At 34.5% G+C, this 11,604-nt stretch overlaps 1 protein-coding gene, 1 non-coding gene and 1 pseudogene across 2 annotated transcripts; all 3 read left to right on the top strand.

The window, feature by feature from the left end:
* The first annotated feature begins 588 nt into the window (after window positions 1-588).
* Window positions 589-3,321, top strand: LOC145009195 (wall-associated receptor kinase 2-like). The gene is made up of 3 exons (XM_078967872.1): window positions 589-1,552; window positions 1,638-1,808; window positions 1,977-3,321. Exons 1-3 carry the CDS (start codon window positions 592-594, stop codon window positions 3,188-3,190), a joined length of 2,346 nt encoding a protein of 781 aa, XP_078823998.1. The 5' UTR covers window positions 589-591; the 3' UTR covers window positions 3,191-3,321.
* A 5,297-nt stretch (window positions 3,322-8,618) lies between these two features.
* Window positions 8,619-10,268, top strand: LOC145010111 (putative wall-associated receptor kinase-like 16 pseudogene; annotated as a pseudogene).
* Window positions 10,269-10,977: 709 nt separating this feature from the next.
* On the top strand, window positions 10,978-11,062 carry TRNAM-CAU (transfer RNA methionine (anticodon CAU)). Its single transcript is given in 2 exon segments — window positions 10,978-11,015; window positions 11,027-11,062. It is a non-coding gene; the product is annotated as a tRNA-Met (tRNA).
* The last annotated feature ends 542 nt before the right edge of the window (window positions 11,063-11,604 follow it).

The raw sequence follows: 11,604 nt of genomic DNA, 5'->3' as shown, positions 1-11,604 counted from the left end.
TAATAGGGTTTTTAATAGGTGGTCATATTCCATGTGTTTTTTATTGATCCATTTAAAAATACGCTGTTTTGATTTTTATATTTTTATCATGATTTGTTCTCATAAATTAAAATGAAGAATATAAAAGTCAATAACCACCTTTTTTTTAATGCATGAATAAAAGATATAAGTAGAAAACCACAACATTTGAAACTCAAATAAACGTGAGGGAAATATTTGGCAATGACATGTACAAATAACGTACGTAGATCCCATGAAAGTAAAATTTATTGGTTAAATCGATTAATAATATGACAAGTAAACGTGAGGGAAATATTTGGCAATGACATGTACAAATAAAGAAAAATTAGATGATTTGAATTATAGGATGGTCATGAATCATGATAAAAGATTTTACGAAACTCAACATTCGCTTTTGTCCTTCACCAAAAGTAAACGCCACCAGACGTGGAAAGTCGTGAATGGCTGTAGAAGTTAATTATCAACTTGACAATATAATATAATATGCAACAGAAAAACTCAAATAAAAACAAAAAATGCATCCATACTCCATAGACAAACAAAATCCATTTGCCTTTAAAACGATCACCAATGGAAAAAAGATCCCCCTCTTCGTTAAGAACAATGCAATTCTCCACAAGTCTTCATTTATTTCTGTTCTTGTTTGGTCTAGCAATCACACAGTCTACATCCCAATCAACCACCACAAACACCACCGCCGATGACACCGCCACCATCACAAAAGCCGCTAACGTAACCAAACCCGGATGCCAAAGCCAATGTGGAGACGTAACCATTCCATATCCCTTCGGCATCGGCCCGGGCTGTTTTCTAAGCGAATGGTTCGAGATGACCTGCAACACCACTTTCAACCCTCCAAAACCCTTCATCGATGTTCTCCCAATTCTTGAAATCTCCGATTCCACTTTACGAATCACTAGCAAAGTGGCAAGTAAATGTTACGACCCATTCGGAAATCTCACAGAAAACAATCCCGTTTCCATAGGTCTCGGCTGGACATCACCCTACACGTTTTCCCAAAAAAACCAGTTCACTTTAATCGGATGCGATGATTTCGCTTTGTTCTTAGGCCCACAACAAGTGAACTTCACCAGCGGTTGCATCACATTGTGTTCACGACCTGAGGAGGTGATCAACGGGTCGTGCACCGGAGTCGGATGCTGCAAAACATCGATACCAAAAGGACTCAAATACTACTACGCTTCTGTTGGTAGTATGACGTCTAATCACACCACAGTTTGGTCTTTTGATCCTTGTACTTACTCTTTTTTGGGTGAGGAAGAACGGTTTACGTTTCGAGGGGTGTCGGATTTTATGGATAGGGATTTCGTTAGCCGGACCAGGGCTACTGTTCCGGTATTGGTGGACTGGGTGGTCGGGAACTCGAGCTGCAGTGAAGCTAGAAACGCCAGCGTCTTGGCTTGCCAAGCAAATACTCATTGTATTGATTCTGATACCGGAGCTCCGGGATACAGATGCGTTTGTAATCAAGGCTATCAAGGTCAACCATATCTTGATCAAGGCTGTCAAGGTTAAATCTTTCGCAATCAAAATATTCTCAATTCTGATATATATAACTATTTGATTTATACTGATTTTTTATTCGATCATCTCAGATATCAATGAATGTGAAGATCCCAACAGTAATCTGTGCGAGGGGATCTGTACCAACACTCCTGGAAGTTACTCGTGTTCTTGCAAAAATGGCTACGTTGTAGATGAATTTAGCAACGGTCGAGGTTGTCTTGCTGAAACTTCGGAGTTCCCAGTTATCAAATTCTCCCTAGGTAATTAACCACTTCTAATATTATCGCTTTTGTGTTCTTAAATGGATCATCCAGTACCTCAGTTGACTGATCGAGTGAAGTCAATGGATTGGTTGAAATTTGAAAACATGAAATAGTCCATTGTTATTCATCTTTCATTAATTAATGTGGTATCATGCATGCATGCAGGTATGGGATTTGGTTTTATGGCCCTTTTAGTCGGAATAACATGGTTGTATTTTGCCTTCAAGAAGAGGAAGCTTATCAAAATCCGACAAAAACTGTTTCAGCAAAACGGTGGTTTACTACTGAAACAACGAATCATTAGCATCGAAGGCAGCGTTGACTCAACAAAAGTCTTCACCGCCGTAGAGTTAGAAAAAGCCACCAGCAACTACGCTGAAGACAGAATCTTGGGTCGTGGTGGCTATGGAACTGTGTACAAAGGTATTTTTAGCAACGGTCAAGTCGTTGCTATTAAGAAGTCTCGTGTAATGGATGAATCCCAAATAGAACAGTTCATCAATGAAGTCATTATCTTAACACAAGTCAACCATCGAAATGTTGTCAAGCTCTTGGGATGTTGTTTAGAGAGTGAGGTTCCGTTGCTAGTTTATGAATATGTTTCAAATGGAACTCTTTTTAATCATATTCATGACAAAGGCACAAATTGGTTATCATTGGAGAATCGTTTAAGAGTAGCTGCAGAATCGGCTGGTGCACTTTCGTATCTTCATTCAGCAACATCAACCCCCGTGATTCATCGAGACGTGAAGTCTGCAAACATATTATTAGACGAAAATTATACAACAAAAATCGCGGATTTTGGGGCATCAAGATTAGTCCCCATAGATCAAACACAAGTTACAACACTTGTTCAAGGAACTTTAGGGTACTTGGATCCTGAATACTTCCACACGAGTCAGTTAACTGAAAAGAGCGATGTTTATAGCTTTGGAGTTGTGTTAGCTGAGCTTTTAACAGGGAGAAAACCGTTGTGTATGGAAAGAACCGAGGAAGAAAGGAATTTGACGACGTATTTTGTAATGGCACTAAAAGAAAACCGTTTGTTTCAAATTCTTGATCCTAGAGTTGTAAGGGAAGGAAGCCTAGATCAACTTCAGGAAATTGGTGAGCTTGTGAAACAATGTGTAAAGCTTACTAGTGATGAGAGGCCTACGATGAAAGAAGTGGCCACTCAACTTGAAGGTTTGCGGAAGTTTACTCAGCATCCATGGGCGAATCAACAAGGGGAGGAAGAAAACACGAGCTTGATACACACCGAGAATGAACAAGAGGATCTTTATGGTGTATCGATTAATCCGTATTCTACTACAGTTGAACTCTCTTCGGGTTTTAGTATCGATAGCAGTCTCGTTTATTCCACACATGTGCCCCGATGATACGAATCGCAACCATGGAAAATATAAATACCATGGTCCTCTTGTTGGTTCTTGGCTTTGTTATTTTAGTATCATTAATTTTTCTTTTTGATGTATTTTAAGACATTAGTAATTATTGATTTATTCACACATTTATGATCTTCTCATATATTAGAGTTCGTCTTAAATTATGTATCATTGGATTTTTTTTTATTTTTTTATTTTTATTATTATTTTTTTTAAATAGGGTAATTTGTATATTTTCTTTTAAAATATAGGGCTATTTTAGATTTTAAAAAATAAGATTTTCACTTTTAAGATATTTCTATTTTAAGCCTTTAAAATTATTAATCCTTAAATAAGTTTCCTTTTAAGATTGTTTTGCCCCACCACAAATAAGTTTCTTTGTAAGATTTTTCTATTTTAATCCTTTAAAATTATTAATCCTTAACCTTTTATCATATTTTTTGTTAATATTTTTCATTTTTATATATTTAAATTTTATATATTTAATTTTGGGCAAAATACAGAAAAACCCAACAATTTATCTACCAGTATTCGGATAAACTCTTACACTCTATTTATATGTAGAAAAACACTTATATTTTTATTTACCGTATAAATTGACCCACATGTTCATTTTTTAAGAAGTTATAAGTTGTTTTGTATCATGACATTTATTTTGTTTGTTTTTGGTTTGGCATGGAAAAAAATAAACGACGTCTCTTATTATTGTTTGAGTTATTGGTCGTTGAGTAAATGAACGTTTTGCATTAAAACAAGAGGCATATCATTTATTTTTTTTTCATGTTAACCTAAAAACAAAAAAAACAAATGTCATGTTACAAAACAGCCGATAATTTCTTAAAAAAATCAGATATTATGGTTAATATGAAATGTAACTGAAAATATAAGAGTTTTTTTTAATATAAATAAACTATAAGGGGTTTTCCTGAATGTTAGTAGATATAAGGTTGTGTTTTTCTGTATTTTTCCCTTTAATTTTTATTTAAAGAACCTACTGTTTTATTAAATTTACGGTTTTTACCTTTTAAATCATAGTTTTGGTCCATCAACTCAAATTGTATTTGTTCTAAATAACTTTTACTTTTAAACTACGAAAAGAACCATGCGAAAAGGGTTTGTATTTTTCTATTTTGATTGTGCAAATGTAATGGATTTGCATGGTAAACTGGATTTCGTTTGAGAATAAATGCTACATATTCATACATAAGCAAAAAGATGTGAAATACATTGGTTCATATGTAAGCAAAGGTGGTGTGGGCCCCAAAAATTTTAAAGTTTAAGTGAATTCGCGATTTTAATAAAGAAATACAAATAATCATTGGTAAAATTGTTTTATATTGAAAAAGTAAAGATGTCAGAAGAACACAATTAAGAATCAAGTTTATAATTAAAGGTTTTAATGGAGGTAGCTGATGTGGTTTTAATAGCAATGCCTTTTGCAAAATTAGGAAGATCCATTAACATTTGAAACATTGTAGTGAGGAATCCTCAATTTTCCCTTTGCCAATTCATAAACCTACAAAAGCAAAACACAGCCAACTGGAAAAAGTCAACCTCCCAAACATAAGTAAGCAAGGAGACATCTTTAAGAATATATCATCAAATAAAGGTAACAATTTCTTATGCTCTATTTATTTTACCTCCAAAACACGGAAAGCTTTAGCACCCAGAAACTAAATTCACTTTGAAATCAACATCAAAGTTCAAACTATAACGCAAATTCAAGAGCACTATAACCAAATCAACCAACCAACTATGTAGTTGCCTATAAATGACCATTTTACCCTTCTTTTTAGAACACCAACAATAAACAACTTTTTTTTTGGAAAGGGAACTTCCTTAACGAGGGTTTCCGGACCAGCTTTCGCGCACCGACTAATCACCCGCTGCAAACATAAAGCTTTGCTTCATGCCCTGGAGTCACTACAGGCGAACCTCCATGGCCACAAGGGCTGAGTGGTGCCAGGATTTGAACATGGGTCAATAGGTTATCCACCATATCTTCCACATGCCTTACCAAGTCACCACAACCCAAATGGTTAACAATAAACAACTTAACAATTCAAATGATGTTTCTTTAGATAAGGTGATGTATAAACAATGTTTGTTTCTTTTTGGGATTAAATACACTTAGAAGTAACACATCAATCCGAACATGATAAATTTAAAGCCTAACAACCCCTAATCAAACATCACAACAGGTTTTAAAAAGAGATATATACAATAAAGTCCCAATATTTTCATCGATTTGATAAGAAAGTTTTAAACTTTATTTTTTTTACAGTAAAATCCAAATTACCAGCAGTTTTTGACACTTTTACCATTTTTTTCCGGTTAGCCGGTAATTAGGATTTTTTTGTCAGCAAAATAAAATTTAGGCATTTCTTGTCAAATCGTCAATTAGGACTTTACTGTAAAAAAAAAAATAAAGTTTAGGACTTTTTTTGTCAAATCGTTGAAAATATTAGGACTTTAGTGTATATATAATTTTTTTTGTTCGAAATTTAATGGTATGATACTCTTTAAGCATAAGAGTTATTGAAACATTCTCTAATCAGCTATATCCTATTGAAATCCTTTACGTTTGCTTATTGTTAAATCGTTTTTTTAGGGGGTGTTTGGCTTAGCTTTTCACAGCCAAAAATCCTTTTTGGAAAAGAAAAAAAAAGCAAAAGATATTTGACAAACTAGTTTTAAAAGTCACTTTTGAAGTTTTTACATAAGGAAAATGAACTTTTTGGAAAAGTCAGGTCCTGACTTTTTGTAATTTTTCCAAAAAGTACTTTTGGGGTTTGAAAAGCTAAGTCAAACACCCCCTTAATCTCAACAAACCGACATTGAAAAAAATTGAGATAATCAAGAAAGAAAGAAAGAACCAGCGTTGTGTTGGTTTTTTTCAATCTCAAAAATGGAGAAATTAGAAACCTAAAAAACGAAATTGCCATGGCTTTATACAAACACAAACAACACATGCCTAGTCAAAAGGGTGTGAATGTGGAGAAGGAAAAGAAGGGCAATTTCGTTTTTTTCGATTTCTTATTTCTCCATTTTTGGGGCTGCAAAAGCCAACACAACCCTGATTCTTTCTTTCTTTTGTTCTTGATTATCTCAATGTTTTTCAATGTTCGTTTGTTGAGATTAAAAAACGGTTTAACAAGAAGCAAACATTAAGGATTTCAATAGGATCTAGCAGATTAGTGAAGGTTTTAGTAATTCTTATGCTTAAAGAGTATCATACCAATAAATTTCTAACCAAAAAAATTTATATATACACTAAAGTTCCAATATTTTCAACGATTTGACAAAAAAAAGTCTTAAACTTTATTTTTTTGACAGTAAAGTCTTAATTGACGATTTAACAAGAAAGTCCTAAACTTTATTTTTTTTTTAACAAAAAAGTCCTAATTACCGGCTAACTGGGAAAAAATTGTAAAAATGTTAAAAATTGCCGGTAATTTGGACTTTACTATAAAAAAAAATAAAGTTTAGAACTTTCTTATCAAATCGATGAAAATATTGGAACTTTACTGTATATATCCCTTTTAAAAATGTATATATAAAAGTACAATAGGTGAAAAATACCTGAAGTACCCATTTATTTCCATAATAAACCTCAGGGGACTACACATACCAAAAAAATAATAATAAAGGATTACAAAAAAAGGAAAAAAGTACCAAAATGCACCTAACTCAATCTACATAAATGATTACAGAAAAAGAAAAGGAAATTGTGTGGCTCCATTGTAGACTCTTTCATATCACACAGCTGAAGCAGCTCTTTATGCTTCCTCAACTGCAATATGTAAAGGAAAATCGCCCAATTCACAATTATTATAATAACATAGACTATGAATCATGTTTACATTCTTTTATATTAAGTAATTTCTCTGAATAGGAGTGTGAGAATAAATAAACCAATGGGTATTAAGTCTAGCTAGTAGATAAAGGCAAAATAGTCAAAACTGAAACTGGTTTTGAAAAAGAATGAACTGATTAAAACCCATCCCAATAGTGACTTAGGAACTGCTTGTTTTTTACTTATTGGGCCTAATGATAAGAGGTGAAGATGTACCTCATCCCAAGAGAAGTTATACATTCAATGATAAACGGATAATTCAGTTGGAGTTTAACAAAAAAATGACAATATTGTAAAGAAATAATGGTTTAAGTTGCTTCTCCAAAACATTGATCCATTAAAGATTTCATTCCTTCAAAACTTGATAAGATATCCTGCAGCAAATATAATAGTTTTAAGGGAAAATGACTTAAAAACCCAACGAAGTTTCCAAATCATTCAAAAAACCTCAATCATGTTTTGTTTGTTCAAAAAAACCCAACAAACTTAACCTTTTATCTAAAAAGTCCAACAAACTTTCAAACCGTTCAAAAAATTCCTATTTTGTTTTGTTTAAGTTCGTTGGGTTTTTTTTGAACAGTCAAAATATGATTGGAGTTTTTTAAACGTTTTGGAAACTTCGTTGGTCTAACAAGTCATTTTTCCGATACGGTAGTAAGCCACGTCATCTGTTTCTTTTATTTGACTTTCGAGAAAGTGTAACTTAGTTGGGTTTTTTAGATAAAATGTTAAGTTTGTTGGGTTTTTTGAACAGACAAAACATGATTGGGGTTTTTTAAACGGTTTGAAAACTTCGTTGGGTTTTTAAATCATTTTCCCTAGTTTTAACTATTCATTGAAGCAATATGATGACATATATGGTTGTTTATAAAATTATCACAACAATTCTGCAAGTTACTGAGAAAGTAAGTGGACTTTTCCAAGTATGTTCTAATAAACAAAAAATGAAAGGGAAATTCTATAATTTGGTTAATTGTTGAAACTCATGGGTTATTTAAAAAAAAAAAAATCGGATATACAATGGTTTAGTTTACTCACTTGTGCATTAGATTGCAGCCAATCTTTTGTCGTCGAGCTTTCCTGGTATTTGAAGAAAGGTGAAAGCTTCAACACACCTTGATTTACGGCTTGCTGTTGATCATATTGATGAACTGGTTACAAGAAACCCAAATCAATTTCTCAAAATCGTCATATAAAGAGCAAAAGAAAGCCAAAGAAATTAATAATGAGCTCACCATGTTTTTTAAGACTTTCTTCAATCTTGTTGCGACGTCTAAAAAGGAGACGGAAAAAAGGAAGGCAGCGTTCGTACCTCGTTTATAAAAATAAAGCTCAAGAAGATTCTTCATTCTTGTAAGTTGTAATGGTGGTGAGGAGAAGTCGGAAGAGAGCAGTCGTGATCGTTGAGGGACGAAAGTTGCCAAACTGTCCAAAACGTTGTGGCAAAAGTCTGACACACATAAAGAATACTGTTCATCAAGTCAACGGACATATGAAGTCGTGATTCAGTGAATGGTTTGAAAATATAACAACTTGACAAAATGACAGGTACATCGCAAATAAACAATGGAAAATAAAACCTATTTGCGTAGCTTTAAATCGTTCTCCATGGATAGAAGCTCTGCTTCCTCGATCGTCAAGAACAATGCAGTTGATCACCAGAAGTCTCGTGTAATGGATGAAACCCAAATCGTATTCCTGTATGTATGTTGATCTTGTTTTGCCTAGCAATCACATTCACACCGTCTACATCTCAGTCAACCACCACAAACACAACCGCAGGTGAGGCTGCCACCATCAGAAAAGCCGCCAACTTAACCAAACCCGGCTGCCAAAGCCAATGTGGAAACATAACCATTCCATATCCCTTTGGTATCGGAACAACATGCAGGATTGGGATTTCGTTTCTTGGCCATTTTAGTTGGAACAACATGGCTGTATTTTGGCGTCAAGAAGAGGAACCTTATCAAACTCCAGAAGAAATTGTTTCAGCAAAACGGTGGTTTACTACTGAAACAACGAATCATGAACAGCGAAGGCAGCGTTGACTCAACAAAAGTCTTCACCGCAGAAGACTTAGAAAAAGCCACCAACAACTACGCTGAAGACAGGATCTTGGGTCGTGGTGGCTACGGAATTCTATACAAAGGCATTTTTAGCAACAACCGGGTCGTTGCTATCAAGAAGTCTCGTGTAATGGATGAAACCCAAATCGAACAGTTCATCAATGAAGTCGTTATCTTAACACAAGTTAACCATCGAAACGTGGTCAAGCTCTTGGGTTGTTGTTTAGAGAGCGAGGTCCCATTGCTAGTTTATGAATATGTTTCAAATGGAACTCTCTTCAATCATATTCATGACAATGGTACAAATTGGTTATCACTGGAGAATCGTTTAAGAGTAGCTGCAGAATCCGCAGGTGCACTTTCGTATCTTCATTCGGCCACATCAACCCCTGTGATCCACTGTGATCCACACAGACGTGAAGTCCGCAAATATATTATTAGACGATAATTACACCACAAAAATAGCCGATTTTGGAGCATCAAGATTAGTCCCTATAGATCAAACACAAGTAACCACGCTAGTTCAAGGGACTTTAGGTTTAGGGTATTTAGACCCCGAATACTTCCACACAAGTCAGTTAACCGAAAAGAGCGATGTTTATAGCTTTGGAGTTGTATTGGCTGAGATTTTAACAGGGAGAAAACCGTTGTGTATGGAAAGAACCGAGGAAGAAAGGAATTTGGCGAGGTATTTTGTAATGGCACTTGAAGAAAACCGTTTGTTTAAAATTCTTGACCCTAGAGTTGTAAGGGAAGGAAGCCTAGACCAACTTCAGGAGATTGGTGAGCTTGTGAAAAGATGTGTTAATCTTACTAGCGATGAGCGGCCTACGATGAAAGAAGTGGCGATTCAACTCGAGGGTTTGCGGAAGTTTACTCGACATCCATGGGTGAACGCGAATCGACATGGCGCTGAAAATGTAAATTTTTTAAATAATGAGAACGAGCAAGACGATATTTATGGTGAGTCGGTTACTTTGTATTCTAATAAGGGCGAACTCTCTTGGAGGTTTAGTATTGATAGTAGTGTTGTATATTCAACGAACAACCCCAAATCATAAATTATTCAATATAGTCAACTCTTTCAAGCTCATTGAATTGATTTGTTTCTAATAAGGTGGTTGCTTTCATGACCGATTTTCAAGCAAAACATGGGTAGATTTTAGAAATTAGACAACATTTGATGTTTGTTTTGTAGAGTTTTGTTGTTGGCAAATAACAACACGCTCGATATCTCATAAAATGTGATTTAGTGATTTAGTCTTGAAGCTCGGTAATTTTGACGACAGAATCATCACCAACCTTTTGGCAAATAACAACACGCTCATGGGACTTGATGAGATCAATGGCTTTTCCATGATCCAATGAGATGTTTAAGATTGACTCATTTGTTGCACTTGTTGACTAGGGCTGTTTCCAAATAATGGACTAATTAATATAAAATAAGAAAATCTTGCCTCGCTTGAATTCTCGTAAAATTAGATGACTTTGGAGTTTGGAATATGATTGCTGATGTGGCACTATAAAAAAATATATGGAACTAAAAAGGGATTTTGGAGTGGTGGGAAATCTTACAGGATGTCGACTATCTGCAACTATTCGAAAGAGGCCTCTAAGAATAATAGTTTGTCTTGCCTATAATTTTTAGAAACCAGAAGAATTAGATGCGTTATTTTAAGTAAGTAAATAAATTTGACCATTTGATAATGTGTTGTGTACCTCAAAAGCACCAGTAAATGTCCATCGTTGTTGATTTGTTTTAAGCCGATGAATAACAAAACAGATCCATGCATTGGTGGTGTATATTTTGCTATCAATATGAGCGTCCTAATATACAAAATCATGTCAGCTTTCACATTGGGGTGGTGGCGCAGTTGGCTAGCGCGTAGGTCTCATAGCTAAAGAGTGATCCTGAGGTCGAGAGTTCGAGCCTCTCTCACCCCATCAGTTTTTTACTTTATAAATCTTTTTCTCTTAATGCCTACAACCGACCTTGCATATTGGTAAAGTAGGTTGCATATTGGTAAAGTAAAATGAATAGAACGGTATGATCCAAAATGGCATTTATGTCACAACTACATGTCATATTCTAATCTATTACCGGGATTTATGTCTTTTTGCATATTGGTGAAGTAAAATGAATTACTAAGTATTGACCTTGACTTGCTTAACAGGTCATATTCTAATCTATTACCGGGATTTACATCTTTTTGCATATTGGTAAAGTAAAATGAATTGCTAAGTATTGACCTTGACTTGCTTAACCTAAGGAAGAGGAACTATGAACTTTTTTGTATCTATGGTGATCGCCTGGATAAAGATCAAACAGTGCCATATTTCCACTAATCATGATCAAGGATGAGAGAGCCTATATATACGTTGTTATGAAAACCAAAATCATAATTCCACAATTATGACCAAGGTAAAACAAAATTTAAAATCTTTTTCCTGGAAAAACTAAAACAATTTGTTAGTTTTGGTACAAA

Source organism: Lactuca saligna, chromosome 8 (assembly GCF_052625555.1).
Source record: "Lactuca saligna cultivar CGN05327 chromosome 8, ASM5262555v1, whole genome shotgun sequence".
Lineage (NCBI taxonomy): Eukaryota > Viridiplantae > Streptophyta > Magnoliopsida > Asterales > Asteraceae > Lactuca > Lactuca saligna.
Note: the sequence above shows the minus strand (reverse complement) of the source record. Positions and strands in the feature narration are given on the sequence as shown.